The sequence below is a fragment of the Acomys russatus genome, chromosome 1, assembly GCF_903995435.1.
Source record: "Acomys russatus chromosome 1, mAcoRus1.1, whole genome shotgun sequence".
Lineage (NCBI taxonomy): Eukaryota > Metazoa > Chordata > Mammalia > Rodentia > Muridae > Acomys > Acomys russatus.
Genome location: NC_067137.1, coordinates 63,318,417 through 63,340,125, shown reverse-complemented (window position 1 = coordinate 63,340,125; position 21,709 = coordinate 63,318,417). Strand labels below are relative to the sequence as shown.

Here is a 21,709-nt window from a genome sequence, read left to right as displayed (position 1 = left end):
TAGTCACCTCTCTAAGAAATGTTCTGAAATTGGTTTAAATGTTACTTATGTGTTTTTATGTGCACATATACTTTGTCTGCATGTACATCTGCAACCAGAAGATGGTATCAGGCAGTTATGAGCTGTTGTGTGGGTACTGGGAATTGAACTCCAGACTTTTGGAAGAGCAGTGAGTGCTCTTAACCACTGAGCCATCTCTCCAGTTCCTTTAAAGGTTTATTTACTTTTGGTTATTTGTTTGTTCTGGTTTTGCAAGACAGGGTCTCTCTGTGTTAGCCTTGATTGTCCTGGACTTGCTTTGTAGACCAGGCTGGCCTCGAACTCACAGCATTCCATCTGCCTCTGCTTCCTGAGTGCTGGGATTAAAAGTGTCCACCATCAAGCCTGGCTACTTATGTATTTTTATGTGTATGTATATGCATACTTGGTTTAAATGTTACGAGCCAGGCATTGTGATACACACCTGAAATTCCAGTTTTTTGGGACAGACAGGAGGATAAGGAGTTCAAGGCCAGGCAGGGCTATGTAAGACTGTCTCAGAGCCGACAGAAGTTTTGTTATACTTTTGTTGCTTAGGCAATAAGCTTATGTAAAAAAAAAGAATTTATGGGCTGGAGAGATGGCTCAGAGGTTAAGAGCATCAACTGCTCTTCCAGAGGTCCTGAGTTCAATTCCCAGCAAGCAATCACAAGGTGGCTAACAACCATCTATGATGTGATCTGGTGCCCTCTTCTGGCCTGCAGGTGTACATGCAGGCAGAGCACTGTAAACATAATAATAAATAAATAAACCTAAAAAAAAAAATTATTAGCCAGGCGCACACCTTTAATCTTAGCACTCGGGAGGCAGAGGCAGGTGGATCTCTGTGAGTTCAAGGCCAGCCTGGTCTACAAAGTGAGTCCAAGACATCCAGTGCTACACAGCAAAACCCTGTCTCTAGAAGGAAAAAACAAAGAATTTATTAAATTCTGTCTGAATTTTGCCATGACATTTAACATTGGTTCTTTGGGGTTTTGTTTGTTTGTTTAAATATTTATTTATTTATTTATTATTCAGCATTCTGCCTGCGTGCCAGAAGAGGGCACCAGATCTATGTTGTGAGCCACCATGTGGTTGCTGGGGATTGAACTCAGGACCTTTGGAAGAACAGCAAGTGTTCTTAACCTCTGAGCCATGTCTCCAGTCCTAGTTCTTTGTTTTTTTTTTTTTTGAGACAGGGCTTTTCAATAGCATTGGCTGTCCTGGAACACTTAACGTTGTTATTTTTATACACACACACACACACACACACACACACACACACATACACACACACACACCAAAAAGTGTAATTTCCAATAGTGTCCACTCCTTGTTTTCTGACAGGACTTGGGTATTGAATTGCTGAACGTACTACACCGAGTCATTTTGACCAGAGAGTCACCAGCCATTCAGCTGGCTTCACTTGAAGTGGTGAGGCAGATTATCTGTGCAGCTCAAGAACATGTGAAGGAAAAAAGACGAAGTGCAGAAGGTAAACATTAGCTCTTAAATGACACAGCAAGCATCTCTTTTCGTCCCAGTTCTGGAAATCAAATACTTCTATATACTGGGCACGCACTAGACCGCTGGACACTGGACACACTGGACGCAGCATCGGTGTTTTAGTGGTGCTCAGTGTAGCTGTGCAGTCTTGATGCTGTTGTAACTAGGGCAAATGGAAACATGTACATAAAAAGTAAAATAAGAGCTGAGTGTGGTAGCTCACACTTTTAATCCCAGCTCTTGGGAAGCAAAGGCAGGTGGATCACTGTGAGATCAAGGCCAGCCTGCTCTACAAAGTGAGTCCAGGACAGCCAAGACTACACAGAGAAACCCTGTCTCAAAAAGAAAAAATGTAAAATGCGGTGAGGGGGTGGGCAGGAATGGAGCTCAGGAACCTGGGTTCTGATCTTTGTGCCCAGTCACTGTCAGTCTTTAAGAGGACAGAGTTGCTGTCAGATTTTCATTTATAATAGCAAGGAGAGAAATTCAATCTGGCACTGTTTTAAGTCTGAAAAAATTACAAGAATTTTTTAATCCATTGTCATGAGAAGCTATAGTGAAGGCAACCATTTTAACTTGAGAACTGCATTTTTCTTTAGCTTTTCCCCCCTAAAATGTTAGCCACTAAATGCATTGCCTATACCAGAAATGAATTAAATTGCCATCCACTTGAAGCCAAGGAAGCAGCAAGTACTTCTTAAGCACTGTTCCCTCTGTCTTCTAGTTGATGATGGAGCCTCTGAAAAGGAAACCCTGCCAGAGTTCGGTGAAGGAAAGGACACAGGAGGACTCGTACCTGGCAAGTCTTTGGTCTTTGCAACCCTGGAGCTCTGTGTCTGCATCCTCGTTAGACAACTCCCAGAACTAAACCCTAAGCTGACAGGTGGCCCACGAGTAACGTCTTCAAAGCCACAGACCCTGCCAGAGGAGGGCAGTAGACTGGTCGCTGCTGCCTTGGTCATCCTTGCTGAGCTTCCTGCAGTGTGCTCTCCTGAAGGTACGTGGTGCAGCGCACATGACCTTAGAGCAGCGGTGCTCAGCCTTGCTAATGCTGTGTGTGTGTGGCCCTTTAGTGCAGCTCCTCCAGTCATGAGGACCTGTAGCTGACAATATTTTAAGTCAAGGAGCAGTGCTTGGATGTTTTTTCAGTGTACGATCTGGTGGATAGTTCTGACTCTGTGATGGCAGGTCTGTCATGGTGCCCTTTTCTGTTGCAAGCCAAATCCATTCAATTCTTTCAAGTAGCATTTAGGGCTCACTTAGGCTCCACCATACCCAACGCATGCACCACATCCCAGAAGGCTTCCTGCTAACCCTGTTGTTTGCAGTTGTTGATATGCTTTCTGTGAGCTTAAATGACCTAATTCTGGGTCAGGGAGAACCCGCTCTGCCACCACCTGTGTGTTGGTCAGAAAACAGCGTTTTGAGATTCGCTTCTTCCTACTGTTTGAAGGCAGTTTCTCTCTCATTTCTGTCACTGTAGTGCATCCTGTGGGTAGCTGATCTGCAAGCTTTCAGGTGATTTTGCCTCCCATCTCGCCATAGGGATGCTGGGATCACAGATGTTCACCACTCTACCCAGCATTTGTTATGGTTATGGTTCCAGACTTCTACAACAAACACTGCACTGAGCCAGCTTTTTAAATTTTTTTTTCCTTCAAAGTTCAACTCCAGTCTCACCTTATCAGAAAACGTTTTCCTAGAAACCTACCTATAATTAATTTTGTTTGTTTATGTACATACACTACTATTTCTGCATGAAGATTTATGTAAAAGCATGGTTTTTTTCTATGCCTGCCTTAGCTCCCAATTAATGACACGGAGACCTATTATATTTATTAAAAGCTTCAGGCACTATAGCTGGGCAGATGCTGAGTTTTCTAACCCTACTTTACTTGCCTGGTGTCATTCTCATCCACGTGGCCTGTTACCTGCCATTGCCCTGTTCCTTCTCCATCTGTAGCCTCATGAAGATTTGCTCTCTCTGGACCCCACCTGAGACCCTCTCCCTAGGATCAAAGTCTCCCCTTAACTCTCCTGCCCAGCTATTGGCTGTTCAGTTCTTTCTTAACCAATCAGAAGTGATGGAGCACAAAGTTTACAACATATGAAGACAGGAGATGCTTCATAATGATAGTGCCAACATCTGGACTGTAACCAGATCTCACGGTACAGAAATCAGCATTTGAATATACAGTGCACAAAACATCCTCCAGAAGATCTGTAGCTTTCTCCATCATGTAAATACATTATATGTAACTATTACCTATAAAAGATAAATATTTGTGCAGATGTAGCTTATTTCCTATTAAAATAGGTATTCTGGACAAAACGTAGCACAGGAGCTGAGAAGATGGTTCCATTTGTAAAGTGCCCGCCATGCAAGCATGATGCCTGGGTTTAGGTCACCAGAGCCCACATAAAAGCTGAGCGTGGCAGTGTGCATCCGTAACTCCAGTGCTGCGGGAGAGCGTGGCAGTGTGCATCTGTAACTCCAGTGCTGCGGTAGAGGGAAAGGCAAAAACAGGAGAGCTCATGAGGCAGCATCCTGCCAGAGGATGAGCTCCAGGCTCAGCGAGAAACCGTCTCAGAAAATAAGGTGGAGTCTGTGTGCACACATACACACAGAGAGAAAGGGTGAGGGGTTGGGGGGGACACCTGTACATACCACACACACTAAAAGTATTTTTTTTACTGTCACACAGTGTTGGTAAAGATGCCTTCCACCAAACCTGACAACCAGAGTTCAATCCCAGAACCAACATCATAGGAGGAGAGAACTTATCCCTGCAAGTTGTCCTCTGGCCTCCATATGTACACCGTGCTGTGTGGGCATCCCTACACAAAATAAGTAAATAGGAAAGCTGTCTTATTTTAAAGCTCCAGGACATAAAAAGGACACATAGGAACTTCACAGTCGATAAATGTGTATTTGTGTTAATATTTCTTGATTGTGATGTGAACTCTCTTATTTTTAGCCTACTGACTTCAAGCTTCAATTTGAATAAAACCTGCAATTCTTTGTTTGCATACACTGTTTTATACTGAGAGTAGCACAGAAAGTAATTTATTATTAGAGAATTAGGGTTAAAAAATATATGAGTAATAGCCAGGAAAATTAAATTGCTATTTTAGTCTCTTCACATATTTTGTTGTTGTTGTTTTCTGAAACTGTAATAGTCAGTGTGAGCCATCATGTGCATACTGGGAATTGAACCCAAGTCCTCTACAAGAGCAACAAATGCTTTTAACTGATGAGCTGTCTCCAGACCTCCTTGATGACTTTAGAAAGCATACATGCTGAAATACAGCATTTCAATTTTATCTTTCAGGAAGCATCTCAATTCTCCCTACTATATTGTACCTTGCAATTGGCGTCCTCAGAGAAACTGCTGTGAAGTTACCTGGGGGCCAGTTATCCTCAACAGTCACAGCTTCCCTGCAGGCTCTGAAAGGAATCTTAACCTCCCCCATGGCCCGAGCGGAAAAGAGCCAGGAAGCTTGGACCAGCCTCCTCCAAAGTGCTTTAGCAACTGTGCTCGACTGTTGGAGTCCAGGTCAGGAAGACTGTTCAGAGGTTCTAAAGTGAGAGGATGGTGTTTCTTTTCTCTTTGTTCCTCTAGGCTAAGCTAATCAGTTCATCATCTTTGGTAGTCTCACCTAGAAAAGACTGCAGATATGTGAAGTGTTCCGATATAGTCTACATTATCCCACCTTCTTTGTCCTATTTATAATTGGCATGCTTCACTCAATTTGAGTTTGTGCAACAAGAAGAGGACCAAAATCAAGATGGGAAGAGACTCAAGAGAATGCAATCCCAGGAGCCTAAAAAAGAAAGTCATGCCTTTAAAAAAAAAAAAAAAGAGGGAGTCCCAGCACTTGGGAGGCAGAGGCAGGGGGATCTCCATGAGGTCGAAGCCAGCCTGGTCTACAGAGCAAGTTCCAGGACAGCCAGAGCCGTTACACACAGAAACTTTGTCTTGAAAACCCAAAAAGAAAGAAAGAAAGAAAGAAAGAAAGAAAGAAAGAAAGAAAGAAAGAAAGAAAGAAAGAAAGAAAGAAAGAAAGAGAAAAGAAAGTCATGCCTTTAAAAAAAGAGGGACGGTGGGCTGGAGAGATGGCTCAGTGGATAAAGAGGGACGGTGGGCTGGAGAGATGGCTCAGTGGATAAGAGCACTCACTGTCTGCTCTTCCAGAGGTCCTGAGTTCAATTCCCAGCAACCACAAGGTGGCTCACAACCATCTGTAATGTGATATAGCGCCCTCTTCTGGTATAGAGATGTACATGCAAATAGAGTACTCAAACACAATAAATAAAAAAATAAAAAGAGGGATGGTGGTGCAAGCCCTTAGTCCAAGCACTTGAGAGGCAGAGGCAGGCAAATCTCTTGAGTTCAAAGCCAGCCCTGACTACAGAGTGAGTTCCAAGGCAGCCAGGGCTATAGAGGGGGGAGGGGGATGAGTGGAGTTGGAATTACCAGTGAATAGAACAGCAGGATGAAAACTAATTTACAACACAATTTGAATAAATTTACAACACACTTGACTGTGTTAATCTCTGCCAGGAGAAGGGCAGGAAGAGGAGGTAAAGATGGATGCCTGTTGGTTTTGTGTTCTCTGTCATAACAAACTTTCCTTTCGTCTCAGACACACAAATAGTGTCTGGTCTCAGTTGTGTATCAAGCCAGGACATGAACGTTAGGCCAACTATTAACATAAAGTGATAGGAGCTGATCATAAGAGATTAAATGTTTGCGGAGTGACACCTCTCAGCTGGGCCTAATGCTACCTGTCATCCCAAGGCTTGGCAGTGACTTAAAGCCTCAGTGACTCAAAACAGGAAAATAAGTCAGGAGGTAGTGGTGGTGGCCTCGGCGGTGGTGCACACCTTTAATCCGGGGTGTGTGTGTGTGGGGGGGGAGCCGCAGTGAGGGGGTGGATCGCTGTGTGTTCGAGGCCAGCCTGGTCTACAGAGTCTAGGACAGCTAAGGCTACACAGAGAAACCCTGTCTCGAAAACAGAAAAACATTTATTATGTATTAGTTCTGGGGCCCAGGGCTTAGCCTCTCAGGAAGTTGCTGCTAGGACATTGGCCAGGGCTGCAGCCAGAAGACTGGATTCCAAGATGACTCAGGCAGACAGTTGTTGGCAAGAGGCCTGTTCTTTCCTGCATGAGCCTCACAAGATACCTACTGCTAAACAGACTTCTTATCCACTCTCAATAAATAAAGGGATAGTAAAGGAGTTTTAGGAGAAATAGGAAGAGGACTCAGGAGACATTAATCTTAACAAAATTTTAAAAATATTTTTCCTAAACTAACTAGATGAGTGTGTTGCAGTTTCAACTGCTCTGAATAACTAAAATTAACTTTGCAGGGGATGAAGTGGGAGAGCCCCTGGATGCTGGTACATTCTCTGGACTTACACCGTCTGCTTTCCTGACTTGGTGTTGCTTGGGCAAATGAACAGATTTCTGTTTCTTCCACATGAAACATTGCTGCCAGGTTAAATGTCTGCCCAGTACAGAGTAGTCAGAGCACTGCTGTGTGCTTCACGTGGTTACCCATGGCTACCAGTGTACCAACTCACCTGGAAATGATTCAGATGGTGCCTGATAGATTCCACTCCTCCCCAGAATGCCCTTTGACTGCATCACCTCTCTCAGGTGACAGACCTCAAGACTCTATCCACCCAGTGTCAGTTATCCTGGGTCACTGTCTGTGGCGCTTTGAGTGCTTTCCCCCCTGAGATGGGGTCTGACATAGCCCGGGCTGACGTTGAGTTCTGTTGCCGAGGACTGCCTTGAATGCCAGGCTCTCCTGCCCAGCGTCCTAGGTGTTGAGATCGCAGGCTTGAGCCACCACATCCTGCTTGCATGGACCTTGTTACCAGCTGACCTTAATTTCTTTATCTGATCCCCACTTTATAGTGAAGTTATAGCCTCATTGCCTAAGAGGGCTGCCTGGCATGTGTTTCAAGTATTTATTGCATTGATAGGACTGATGCTACTGTTTCTACAGGTCATTTGTTTACAAGTAACAGCCATTTAGTGGGCTAGGTCACAGCTGATCAAGTATTTGTGTAAAGTGCACAGAGCCCTGGGTTCTGTCCCAGAACTGCATACACTCAGGAGCTGCAGGCAAAGAAAGGTCATCAACAATCACATGGCAAGTTGGAGGCTAGCCTAGGCTATGTGAGATCCTGGGGTTTTTTGTTTTGTTTGTTTCTTTTGTTTTGGGTTGGGGGGGGGTGCATGTTGGGTTGAGTTGGGGTTTTTTTGTTTTTTGGTTTGGTTTTTCCAGACAGGGTTTCTCTGTGTAACAGCTCTGGCTGTCCTGGAACTTACCCTGTAGTCCAGGCTGGCTTTGAACTCACGGAGATCCACCTGCCTCTGCCTCACAAGTGCTAGGATTAAAGGCATGCGCCACTATCACCCTGCTTTTGGTTTGGTTTTTGGTTTTTTAAGACAGGGTTTCTCTGTGTAGACTTGGCTGTCCTGGACTTGCTTTGTAGACCAGGCTGACCTTCAACTCACTGTGATCCGCCTGCCTCTACCTCCCAAATACTGGGTTGGTTTGGTTTGGTTACTGTTGTTTGTTGTTTTTGTTTTGTTTTGTTTTGAGACAGAGTTTCTCTGTAGCCTTTTTGTTTGCTTTTAGTTTTGGTTTAATTTGTTTTTGTTTTTGTATTTTTGAGATAAGGTTTCTCTGTGTAGCATGGGCTGTCTTGGACTGACTTTTGTAGACCAGGCTGGCCTCAAACTCACAGCAATCCACCTGCCTCTGCCTCCAAGTGCTTGGATTTAAAGGTGTGTGCTACCATGCCCGGCTTGTTTTGTTTTTTGAGACAGGGTTTCTCTGTGTAGCCTTGGCTGTCCTGGAACTCTCCGTAGACCAGTCTGGCCTCAAATGCAGAACTCAGAGATCCACCTGCCTCTGCCTCCAGAGTGTGGGATTAAAAGTGTATGCGACTACCACCTGACCAAAATTACTAACTTTTCATAGCTACTTCATTAAAAATATTTAATTAGAATATCACCTTGGAAAATGAGGATCGAGCTCAGTGGTGGTGCCTGGTACATGCAAGGTTCGGGCCTCTTGGGTGTGTATAGTGGGGGTGGACTAGCACACATTTGCAGCTTTAAGCACACAAGTGCACACCACCATCCGCTGCCCTCTGGAGTCCTTAAAAGTCATTTTGTCTGTAACAGAAAAAATGTTGCTAACCAAAATAGAGACACACAGAGGCACGAAGCAGTAACTATGAACCTCCTAACGGTCATTTCTCTTCAGCTGATGGAGTGCATCAAGAACTTGATAACATCAGTCTGCTCACTGCCGTCACAGTGTTTATTTTGTCCACCAGTCCAGAAGTGACAACTGTCCCCTGCCTTCAGAAGCGCTGCATTGAGAGATTTAAGGCTGCCCTAGAGAGCCAAGACCCTGTGGTAAGTGTCTCTCAGCGGAGACTAATCTGGTTAGCCTTTATGATTGCAGTATGTACACTGAACTTCTTTGTGATCTTGCTTTCTCCAACAAAAAGTTTCCAAGGACTAGTGCTGTGCTTTAGTAGGCAGAGTGATGCCTAACACACACAGGGCCCTGGGTTTGATGCCCAGCTCTGTATGCATCTAGCATGGTAGTGTAGGCCTGTATCCCAGCCCTAGGGACTAGAAGCAAAGATCAGAAATGAGTTTAAGGCCAGCCTAACCTTCATGAGACTTTGTCTTCAAAAACAGAAAGGGGAAACAATACTAAATTTCCAAATGAGAGCGTCTTACAGTTGTTGTAACTTTCCAGGAGTGGTGGCTGCATCTGGGATGCCATCGCTGGGGGTGCAAGGGTAGGAGGAGTGCCCATGATTCCAAGTCCAGTCCCGTCTACATAGGGTGTTTCAGGCCAACCAAGACTACATAGTGAAAGTTATCAAAAAGAAACAAGGGACTAGCAAGGCGTGATGGTGCACACCTTTAATCCCAACACTCAGGAGGCAGAGGCAGGCAGCTTGCTGAGTTCGAGGCCAGCCTGGTCTACAAAGCGGATCCAGGACAGATATAGCCCTTAAAACCTTTAGATCATGACATATCAAATGTGTAGAATTTTGCTTTAAAACATTTTCTGGAAACAAAAAATTAATTTCAAATTTGTCTCTATGTTTTTGGTTTGAGTTGTTTTGAGGGTTTGCTTTTCGGAGACCTGCCCACTGCGCTATGCTCCTGTGCCATTCCACTGCTGCAGCCCCTGTTTGTACCTGCTACCTGTTGGTACTAGGGCTTCCAAATTAAAGAAAACTGGGATAGATATACAATCTTGGCTACTTTAACTTCAAAGAGTTTGTGTTGACTCTGTTTCTTAACAATTAAACTTTATTATACATCCCAACTAGCTTATACAAGAAGGAAAAAGGTTAAAGGGACAAAAGAGTGAACCTTCCGGTAGCCGTTCCACGGGACTGGTCCTTAGGTGTCTGTCTGGCCCACGTGCTGGTCCAGCCGGTCCGCTGCTCCCACGCGCTCCCGCCCAGGCTGAACTTGTTGTTCTTTCCTCCCCAACTGCCTGAGTCACGTGGGAAGGACCGGCTCCTTCTCCCGGTGAGGGTCCATTAGAAAGACAATAGTCCAGGTGGGGTTCCCAGGTCTGCTTCCTGAATTCCAGACCCAGGATGGCTCCACTCAGTCTGTCACAAGGCATTCATGGGGTGCCCCAAGGGTAAAGCCCGCCAAGACTGCTCCCACCTGTGACAAGGCTTATTCTTTCCCACAAGTTTGCAAGAACATTTGCTCTCTGTTTATTTGCTCTTGGGTCTTTTTAAATTGACATTTTGTTCTTATCTTACCTGATTAGGTACAAATGAAGACCTATCAGCTCCTACATTCCATTTTTCAGTACCCAGATCCGGCCATTTCCTACCCGTACATTTATTCCTTAGCACCTTCTGTTGTGGAGAAACTGCAGGAAATAGACAAGAGGAAACCTGACGATGCTACCGAGCTGCAGCTCTGTCAAGAAGGACTAAAGCTCTTAGAAGCTCTGGTCACCATTGCCGAGGAACAGCACCGTAAGTGTCAGCACCTTAGTCCTCTCTCCAGGGCCTGTTTCCCTTTCACCAAAAGGTATTATGAGCCAGCTGTGGTCGCACACGCCTTTAATCCCAGCACTCAGGAGGCAGAGGCAGGCAGATCTCTGAGAGTTGCTCTACAAAGTGAGTCCAGGACAGCCAGGGTCTCTTAAACCCTGTCTTGAAAAGCAGAAAAGAAAAAGAGAATTGGAGAGACAGCTCGGTCAATAACACCTTGCCTTTCAAGCATGAAGGCCTAAATTCAGTCATCAGAACCCTGTAATCCCAGCACTGAGGAGAACAGGAAGTTTCATTGTCATCCTCAGGGAATTTGGGCTCAGGCCAATCCTAAAAAAGTAAAAGCTGTGTACTATGGTAGTGATGCTTGCTTGTAACCCCAGTGCCAGGGAGTCAGAAACAGGTGAACCCTGGGGCTTCCTTGTCCAGCCTAGCCGAGACATGCGCACGCACGCGCGTGCACACACACACACACACACACACACACACACACACACACACACACACAAACGATAAACAGGTATGATGTGGGCCCCAGATAGTGGTGATACAGTGCTAGAAGAGAGGAGGGCGGTTTTCGTGAGTGAAGAGTTGACTTGCAGCTCGTCACTTCCTGACCTCTGACCTCTGCCCCCCCCCAGGCTCTCAGCTGGTGGCCTGCCTTCTGCCAGTCCTCATTTCCTTCCTCCTGGATGAGAATGCTGTGGGATCAGCAACTTCAGTAATGAGAAGTCTGCATGACTTTGCTTTGCAAAATCTCATGCAGATTGCGCCTCGGTATTCCTCAGTGTTCAAGAGTGTCATGGCTTCTTCCCCAGCCTTGAAAGCCCGGCTGGAGGCTGCTGTAAAGGGAAATCAGGAAAGTGTCCGAGTCGAGCCACCTTCGAAACACACCAAGAACCTGGGGGGGAGCTCCAGTATCCAATTAAAGACTAGCTTCCTGTGATGCTGCTCTCTGCAACACTGAGCACCTTAATGTAACACTCAGTTGTTTCCTTGCTTCGGAGGCAAAAGTGAAACAAGACACAAGTGCACTTGGAGATCCTGTTGTTCAAATTTCAGGAGTGACAGAAAACTTAACATTCTTGGTAATTTTGGTTTTGTTTTGTTTCCATTTACTAAGAACATGGAACTGTCAGAATTCTTGCCAGGCATTTGAAGAATGTGCCAAAGAGCCAAATTTACTAAGCACTCTGCTGCTTTAAAATGAAGGGATTTCCTCTAGTGGTCCATATGTTCAGCTCTGACAGATGTCAGGTGTTAAGTATCGCTTACACAGTATCCAGTGGCTAATGTAAAATCCTGCCTTATGCACACCTTTAATCCCAGCCCTCTGGGAGGCAGAGGCAGGCGGATCTCTGAGGCCAGTCTGGTCTACAAAGTGAGTCCAGAACAGCCAAGGCTGCACAGAGAAACCCTGTCTCGAAAAACCAAAATTAATAATTATAATAATAACAAAAACCCTGCCATATTCAGTAGTAGTAACAACTTTGATGCGTTTCTCCAGCAACATAAATGATTAGAGCAAAGAAGGGTGGCACTGCCCTTAGAGACTGAGGCAGGATGATCATCAAATTTCCATGCCAGCCTGGTCTACATAGCAAGTTCCAGGCCAGCTAGGACTACATGATAAGACTGCTCTCAAAAAAGTGATTAACAAACTAATTAATAATAGTAATGCCAACAGTAAATAAGTGATTGGAATGCTTTTAAAGAACCAGATCTGGGGCTAGAGAGATGGCTCAGAGGTTAAAAGCACTGCTTGCTTTTTCAAAGGTCCTGAGTTCAATTCCCAGCAACCACATGGTGGCTCACAGCCATCTATAATGAGATCTGATGCTCTCTTCTGGTGTATATTCAGGCAAAACACTGTGTACTTAATAAAATAAGTAAATCTTTAAAAAGAAAAAAAGAACCAAATCTAAGGCCGGATATGGTAGCACCTACCTTTAATCCCAGCACTCAGCAAGGCAGAGGCAAGCAGATTGCTTTGACTTCAAGGCTAGCCTGGTCTACAAAGCCAGTACAGGACAGCCAAGGCTGTACAGAAACTTGTCTTGGGAAAAAAAACAAAAACAAAAATAAACCACAATGTATCTAGAACTACCCAACGTATAAATGGGCAGCCAGCTTCAGCCCCTGTGTGGCTGGAAGCTGTGGTCTCTCATAGACCATGCCTACATCTTTTATGTGAGTTTATGCTGAGTTCACACAGGAAGCTTTTATATAGAATAGATCGTCTCTATCCTACTGTTTCTCAGATGGATTTCCTGTTACCTCTGTTCCATTTTGTTTGTTTTTATTTGTGGAAATCATATTGAGAGCTTAATATAGATTCATGTCTATATCGATATGGGATTATATGAATGTCAAATTTAGTATGACGAATTTAGAACTTGAGTGAATACAAATATGTTTTTAATACAGAATGTATTTTAATATAAAAGCATAATGATAAAGTCATACTGGTTGAAGATATTTTTGGCTGTGTTTACGATCACTTTCCCTCCACTTGAGTATTGTACTTCATGAATCGACAACTGTGAAAACGATGCAGCTTCCTGGTAAATTTACAAGCTGCAGAGACAGAGGCATGGTCAGGACTGAGAAAGACTGATGAGAGCAGGAGCCACAGGGTAGACTCTGTTTTATTATGTTTGTATGTAAATACGCTTGTAAAGCATTCAGAGTGGAAGACGTTTGGCAAACTCTAACACTACAATCAACTTTTCTATATCACGTAAATAAAGCTAATTTTCTTTAATGTTCTCGTATTTTGGAGTATTTAGTCCAGGAAAGATAACCAGTCCCCCCTTTACCTTGGCTCTGGTCCTCACGAGCGTTCTCTGCATGGCTGAGGGTTACCGTCTTACAGGACTCTGCGATCCATAGTGTGCTGACCCTTGATCTCCAGCGTTCTATACCTCTCCTGTGCTGTGCATTGTGCCAGACACCACCATATGGATGAAGAAATTGGTCCCTGGCTGGGAGGTGGTGGTGCACGCCTTTAATCCCAGCACTCAGGGAGGTGGCAGGATAGTCTGGTCTACAGAGTGAGTTCCAAGACAGCCAGGGCTACAGAGAAACCCTGTCTTGAAAAACCAAAGAATTGGTACCTGACTCAGTTTTCAACCCCAACCCAAGTGGCAAAGCAAAAATGTTGGCACATTGCAAATATTTCATAGATGAGTGTAGAGAGAATCTTTATGTACTGTGTGGAAGTATCACCTGTCAATAAAAAGGTAATGGCTCCCAGCACTCAGGAGGCAGAGGCAGGTGGATCGCTGTGAGTTTGAGGCCAGCCTGGTCTTTAAAGTGAGTCCAGGACAGCCAGGGCTACACAGGGAAACCCTGTCTCGGCAAACCAGCAGGGAGAGCAGAACTCGGTTAGAATCTGAAGCCGCAGACTTCGAGGAAGATGGACACGTGAAGCTGAGGAGGGGTAACCATCCATGTGGCGAGTGAGCATAGAATAAACAAGTAAAATAAATTATGAGCTAGGTGGGGACGAGCCAAAGCCTATGGTCTAGGCATTGATTCATAAATAATAAAATCCTAGTTGTTCTTTCAAGCACTGGGCATGGAGGAAAACCAACAGTTACAGATGTGCTTGTAATGAATTATTACTTTAAAGTATCATACAGGAAAGCCAGGTGTGGTGGCACATACCTGTAATCCCAGCACTCAGGAGGCAGAGGCAGGTGAATCTCTGAGTTTGAGGCCAGCCTGGTCTACAAAGAGAGTCTATGACTGCCAATGCTACACAGAGAAACCCTGTTTCAAAAAACAAACAAAAAACCCCAAACCAAAAAAACCAAAAACAAACAAACCTTAAGTATCATACTTGGAGGGCCCATGTCTTTAATTCCAGTACGCAACAGGTAGAGGCAGGCAGATCTCTGTAAATTCAAGGCTAGCCTGGTCTACATAGCAAGTTCAAGTCAGCAAAGACTACAAGTTGTCCACTGACTTCCTGTTTGTTTGCTTCTTTGGAGGCAGGGTTTCCAGGTATCCCTTGGCTAACCTGGAACTCCCTCTGTAGATTAGGCTGGCCTCAAACTCAGAGATCCACCTGCCTATGCAGGCCACTAAATAAAATAAAATAAAATAAAATAAAAAGCCCAAGTGTAGAGCACCCAGGAGGCAGAGACAGGCGGGTCACCGTGAGTTTGAGGTCAGCCTGGTCTACAAAGTGAGTCCAGGACAGCCAAGATGACACAGAGAAACCCTGTCTCGAAAAACTAAAATAAGTAAATAAAAAAGGTGCAGGTCACCACCACCCAGCCGGAAATTCTATATAGTCAGATGTTCTTTCAGTAAGCTACTGTTGTGAAAAGCAGATACATACTGTCTGTCGGTAACTCCAGTGAAACAGTCTGATACATTATGATGGGGTATGACAGCTCATATGTTGATGGTCCCCATCTGGTGGTGCTGTTGAGCAGCACGACCCAAGCATTGCTTACCCCACCCATGGATTCTTCACTAGTGAGTCAATTGCTGCATGAGCTACTAGAAGGGGAAACCTCCCTGAAGGAAGTAGGGCAGTGGAGGTGCGCCCGTGCAGGGGCGCACACTGTCCCCCGCCTTCCTCTCGCTAACCCCTGCCTGTCACCAGGTGAGCAACTGTACTCCCATGCCGCCTCGCCATGAAACTGAGTTGGTGGCCAGGGGACCACAAACTGAACAGGAGATCACTTCAGATGAATGCTTTCTCTGTTAACTTGTTTCTCTCCTGTAGTTTGTCACCTCAATGAGAAACTAACAATATTTGTTTTGAACTGCTCCATACCCCACAACCTCTACACAGGAGGAACTAGAGGCAAAGGTTGTAGTTGTTCTATGTAACCTGTTGCTTAAAAATTTGTCACAGGGGCTGGAGAGATGGCTCAGTGGTTAAGAGCACTGCCTGCTCTTCCAAAGGACCCGGGTTCAATTCCCAGCACCCACATGGCAGCTCACAATTGTAACTCCAAGATCTGACACTCCCACACCAACAGACATAAGTTAGAATTAAATAAAATATTTTTTAAAAAAAGAAAGAAAGAAAAAAAAATTGTCACAGGCCAGGTGGTGGTGGCACACATCTTTATTCCCAGCACTTGGGAGGCAGAGGCAGGTGAATCTCTGAGTTTGAGGCCAGCCTGGTCTACAGAGTGACTTCCAGAACAGCCAAGGCTACACAGAGAGCTGGGCATAGTGGCACACACCTTTAATCCCAGCACTCAGGAGGCAGAGGTGGGAGGATTGCTGTGAGTTCAAGGCTGGCCTGGTCTACAAAGCGAATCTAGAACAGCCAAGGCTACACAGAGAGACCCTGTCTCGAAGGAAAAAAAAAAAAAAGAATACACAGAGAAACCCTGTTTCTAACAACACCTCCCCACCCCACCAAAGGTTAATATTGGGTATACAGATAATCTATTAACAAATCATGGAAGCAGAAATTTCATTCTGTAAAGTAAACTTCGCTGCTTACTTATAGAGAGAACATTAAGACACTTTAAAAAGAAGATGGTGAGCCAGGTACAGTGGTGCACACCTTTATTTCCAGCACTCGTGGACCACTGTCAGTTCTAGGCCAGCCTGGTCCACATACTGAGTTCTAGGCAGGCCAGGGCTACCCAAAAACAACAACAAAAAGGAAAGGGGCTGAGGATGTAACTGCGTTGGTAGAGCACCTGTGAAGGAGAGAGAAACCTGTTTTTTAGGATCCCAAGTGCAGGATCGGAACGGTCTTGTGAGAGAACAGGTGAGGTTAATCCATTAGAAGACCAACCACCTCCTGCGGGAGCTTGATTGTTGTCAGCTGAAAAGATACCGTGAACTGACTCTGGGAGGAGATATATAAATGAGCCGAAAACTGGAGGCAGGGCCATTTGGAGATTTCAGATAGTTTTGGCTGTTCGTTGCTGCACTCCTAGAGAGAACTGCTCAAGGGAAGGCTCCGGCTCCTGCTGAGGTTCCAGGTTCTGGTTACTCCAGGTTCCAGCAGAAGAAATTCTGCTGATTATGCCGGGGGAATCATTCCTCGGAACTGATATCCTTACGGTTTTATTGTTGTGTTCCTTAATCTTCTTTTCCTATTGTTTTGGTTAGTCATGTTATAAGTGACATATGCTCAGTTAATAAATTATAAAATATATTGGCTAAGAAAATTGAGCCTGCACACCTGCCTAGTATTCATGGAACCCAGAGGTCAATCTCACCTCAGATCCACATAAACTAGATATGGTTTCACTCCTGTAATCATAGCACTGAGATGAAGGCAGGAGGATGAGGAGTTCATGGGCATCCTCAGCTACGTAGTGTCTTAAAGACCATCAGGAGGTACGTGAAACCTTGTCTCAAAAGACAACAAAAAGAAAATGTATAAAAGAGGCTTAGCACAGTGCTCTGCCATGCCAGAAAGGGACCCAAGCCTCTCAATGAACTTCAGTGACAGAGTTCATAGGATTCAGGCTCAGGAGAATAGCACTTGGTGGAACAGGTTCATAACCCAAGAGCCTTTGCAACAGTTGAGAAGAGAAGTCCCTTTGTTGGTTGATTGTAATGTCTTTCCATTATGAGGGAAGGAAGTCTATTCTTTTTATTTTTTGTTTTCGAGACAAGAGTCTTATCTGTGTAGCCCTGGCTGTCCTAGAACTCTGTAGACCAGGCTGGCCTCAAACTCACAGAGATCTGCCTCTATCTGCCTCCCAAGTGCTGGGATTAAAGGCACGCGCGCACCACCATGTGGGGCTCCCAGAAATTCCATTCTTAAACTGATACAAAGCTAAATAATGTATTGACTAACTTGAGACACCAAAAGGCTATAAAAGTAAAATGTTGAATTGGGAGCTGGAAAGAACACTGGCTGCTCTTCCAGAGCACACCCAAGATTGATTTCCAGTACCCACACGGTGGCCCACAGTCTGCAGCTCCAATTCCAGGAATCAGTGTCCTCTTCTGACCTCCTTGGCCACGGCACACATGTTGACACAAGCCTTTTTTTATAGTTGTTGTTGGTTTTGGGGTTTTGTTTGTTTTGTTTTGTTTTAGGTTTTTCGAAACAAGGTTTCTTTGTGTAGCCTTGGCTGTCCTGGACTCACCTTGTAGACCAGGCTGGCCTCAAACTCACAGCAATCCACCTGCCTCTGCCTCCCGAGTGCTGGGATTAAAGGTGTGGGCCACTATGCCTGGCTGATTTATTTATTAGCATTTACTGTGGACGTATGTGTGTGTGTGTGTCTGTGTGCACCGTGGGCACGTGCGCATGCGAGCAGAAGCCAGAGGAGAGTTTGCAGGTATCAGTCGTTTCTGCCAGGCGGATCAAACCCAGGTCATCCGACCTTGCCCTTGAACCATCTAGCCAGCCAAACCTTCTGTTTTATAATCAATCACGAAGGGGTAGGGTTGGGGAGGTAAGGGGCTCCCCACTTCTTGAGCTGACTGGAGAAGTCAATGCCACATCCTTCCAGAGTGTGTCAAGTACTTGACACAACATCTAGTTTAGGGAACACCAAGGTTCCCTAAAAATAGACTGTCTATCTTAGGGAACTGGCTTTGCTTTGAAAATCAACAGGCTGGTTGTACACCAACATCCGTGAAAAAGAGCCAGGCCTCACTCCTCTGTAGCACGTGGGTGCTGTGGCTCTGGTCGCTGAACTTTCAGGGCAGATGTGCTCTCTTCATTATCAACCTTTCTGATTGGCCAGTGTTGAGGGGATTTTATAGAAAGCAGGTGTTGGGGCTCCTGCCAGTAATGTCAGGTCTTGGGAGACTGAGGACTTCGACAACCACTAGGTTCAAGGTCAAACTATGTAGGAAGACACTGTCTCTAAAAGCCAAACTCTGTTTTAATTTGCAGGTTTGTTTATTGGTTTGTTTGGTTTTGAAGCAGAGTCTCACTATGTAAACCTGGCTGACTTAGAACTCACGCTATAGACCAGGCTGGCTTCAAATTTAGACCTGCCTGCCTCCCCGTGTGTTGGTACTAAAGGCGTGTACCACCACACCCAGCTAATCTGTAATTTTGGGCAACATGAAAATATATTGCATATTTACTAGAGTCTAAGTCTTTATTGCCTACAAGTCAGTCTTACCAACAAGCTGGTAACCTACCTTTCCTTACCTTACTCAGTAATGCTATTTCAAACAGAAACACAAGAGCTCCTGTGTTGCTTTTCTCTGTCTGCACCCATAGTACCGAGCTACTATGGCTAGCCATGGGACCTTACTTTCTGAGTTTCACTCTTCTCATCTACAACAACGTTCTTCGTGTTCATCTTTTTTGTTTGTTTGTTTGTTTGTTTGTTTTTTCAAGACAGGGTTTCTCTATGTAGCCTTGGCTGTCCTAGACTCACTTTGTAGACCAGGCTGTTCTCAAACTCACAGCACTCCACCTGCCTCTGCCTCCCGAGTGCTGGGATTAAAGGCGTGCGCCACCACCGTCCGGGTTCCTGTTCACTTTTTAATAGCAAGGGTCCCTTGAGATAGTGCATCTGCAAACACTTGGCACCCAGCACTGAAAAGTTACTCTCCCGGTGCTGTGAACTGTAGTCACCTATGTAGTTGGGCTGTACTTAGAAGGAAGAATGACCTGGAGAGTCAGTGCCCTGCCCCCACCCAGCAGCAGAGCTGTCTGAGTCCTTTGATGGCTGAAACAGCACACTGCTGAAGCCTGTATAGACACAGGCCCCTGCAGTAGTAAAGCTTAATTTATAAAACTAAACTCAGTGAGAGATTAACAAAAACAATGCAAAGCATCTATAATAACATATTTTTGTTTGTGAGCCTAGCCTTTAATGTCTAAGCCATCTCTCCAGCCCCATTTATAATAATATAGTGGTCACTGAAAATGTATCAATTATTTCCGCAGGGCCATTGAGATGGCTCAGCACGTGACACCAAGCCTGATGACCGACCTGGGTTTGATCCCAGGAACCTATAGAATAGAAGAAATGAATGAAGTCCTGAAAGTTGTCCCCTGACCTCCACAAGCAGGCCATATGTGTACATACACATGCACAATAAACAAATAAACAAATGTAAAAACAGAAAAAAAGATTTTTTAAAGGTTCATTGCATGGTAGTTTATACGTTTGACTCTAGCACTGGAAAGGAACAGGCAGGCAGACCTCTGTGAATTCAAAGCTTTTCATAGTGAAACCCTATTTTTTAAAAAAAGAAAGTTTATTTCCAGAATTTTCCTTTTAATATTCTCAGACTTGTCAAAAGTAACAAGCCTTTGAAAACAAAGCCTGGGTAAGGGCAGGGTCTATCTTACTAGTTACAAAATCTAGATCTTCCTGGGAGTGGTGGCACATGGTGACTTTAATCCCAGTACATGGGAGGCAGAGGCAGGTGGATCGCTGTGAGTTGGAGGCCAGCCTGGTGTAGAACAGCCAAAGCTACACAGAGAAACTCTTGTCTCGAAAAAACAGGAGGGGGGGGGGGAGGAGGGGACAGGCCCCTTTTTGGCAAGAAAGGCAGACAGCAGAAGTACTTGGCTGCTTGTTAACATCTGGTAGATCAGAAAACAAAGAGGCATAGGGGGTGGAGACCACGCTATAGACCTCAGAGTCCCAGGCACCCATTTCATCTAGCTAGGCGCCACCTCCTAGACACCCAAAACAATTCTACCCTCTGGGGACAGAGTACTCACTCCAATGCATGAGCCTGCAGGGGACATTTTACATCCAAGCAATAGTACTATAAAGCCACTGATATGGATAAGTTCCTGAGAGATGAAGAGAAGCAACCCTCCCAGACAGAGAAGTCCAAGTCACATAGCTCCAGCCCGTAAACATTGGTTGCACTTGGAATTGCTTCAGAAGAGTCGATGTGTGAAAGCCAGTGAGAGGAAGCAGTAGGGACCGGCCAGGCAGCGCCTCAGGCAGCCAAGACCCTCAGGGATAAGATGCGCTGATGTGCCTGCCCTTGGGTATGGGAACTGCACTTCACTTGTTTCGTCTTCTGCCTGATGACCTCACTCCCTGGGAGAAACACTAGGCAAACCCAAGTTACAGCAAGCAGGCATGCTCCAAAACACCAGACCAGCCAGGCCTAGAGGCACAGGCCTCTAATCCCAGATAATTGGAGGCCTGAGTCAGGAGGCTGGCTGGACCCTTTGGAAGACCCTGTCACAAGTGTCCTGGGAATGCTGCTCGATCGTTTTCCTGGTGACAGTTGAGAGGTAGCGTGACCCGCTAGGTGGTCTGAAAAGAGAGCTTAGATTGACTAGCCTGTGGGCATTACTGTTGGGGGTTGGTTGTCTGATTACTTTCTGATATAAGAGAGTCAAGCTCTCTGTGCACGGCACCAGCCCTTAGGCAAGCACTCCCAAACTGTGTAGGAAAGCTAGCTTTGCTGGTAGGGCAGCACATGTCTTTAGTCCCAGCCCTTGAGAAGCAGAGAGAGACAGGTAGATCTTTGTAAATTCCAGGCCAATTAAAGACACACAGTAAGGCCCTGGTTTTTTGTTGTTGTTGTTGTTGTTGTTGTTGTTTTTCGTTTTTATTAGAGATTTATTTATTTTACGTATATGAGTGTTCTATCTGCATGTACATCTGCATTCCAGAAGAGGGCATCAGATTCCAGTGTACATGGTTGTGATGTGGTTGCTGGGATTTGAACTCAGGACCTCTCAAGCTCCCTAAGTTGCTTTCTTGTCAGGATGTTTTATCACCACAACAGAATGAAACTAGAACAGTGGCAGAGCCTTTGCCCAGAATAGAGAAATAATTAATTAATTCAATCAAGTAATTATTTAAAAAGTGAAACCCCTGACAAAGGTACTGCCAAGATCATTAAAAAAAAAAAAAAAAACAAGAACAGGAGGCAATTTGAAAATCTGCATCCAAGAGATAACCAGAGGAGACAAGATGGCTAAACGTACTGTGGTCCCTTCAATGGAATAGGGGCAGAATCTGACATTGAGTAAAAAAACAAACGATCTGAATAAAGTATGAGCCTTGGTTCAAAGGTGATGAGGGCGCCGTAACAGCTTGAGATGGTAGCAGTAGGGCAAGCAGGCGTGTGGTCTAGGAAAAAATAAACCCTCTTCACAACTTCTCTCTCTCTCTCTCTCTCTCTCTCTCTCTCTCTCTCTCTCTCTCTCTCTCTTCTTCAG

The 21,709-nt window shown here is 45.1% G+C and overlaps 1 protein-coding gene across 1 annotated transcript in view; it reads left to right on the top strand.

Annotated features, from left to right (window-relative positions):
- Positions 1 to 12,051, top strand: part of Heatr5a (HEAT repeat containing 5A) — a 105,106-nt gene extending 93,055 nt beyond the window's left edge. The window contains exons 31-36 of the mRNA XM_051145883.1: positions 1,366 to 1,513; positions 2,249 to 2,521; positions 4,857 to 5,081; positions 8,817 to 8,971; positions 10,368 to 10,581; positions 11,241 to 12,051. Of these exons, the coding sequence (XP_051001840.1) occupies positions 1,366 to 1,513; positions 2,249 to 2,521; positions 4,857 to 5,081; positions 8,817 to 8,971; positions 10,368 to 10,581; positions 11,241 to 11,545 (1,320 nt within the window). The 3' untranslated portion in view covers positions 11,546 to 12,051. The remainder of the gene's footprint in view (positions 1 to 1,365; positions 1,514 to 2,248; positions 2,522 to 4,856; positions 5,082 to 8,816; positions 8,972 to 10,367; positions 10,582 to 11,240) is intronic.
- The last annotated feature ends 9,658 nt before the right edge of the window (positions 12,052 to 21,709 follow it).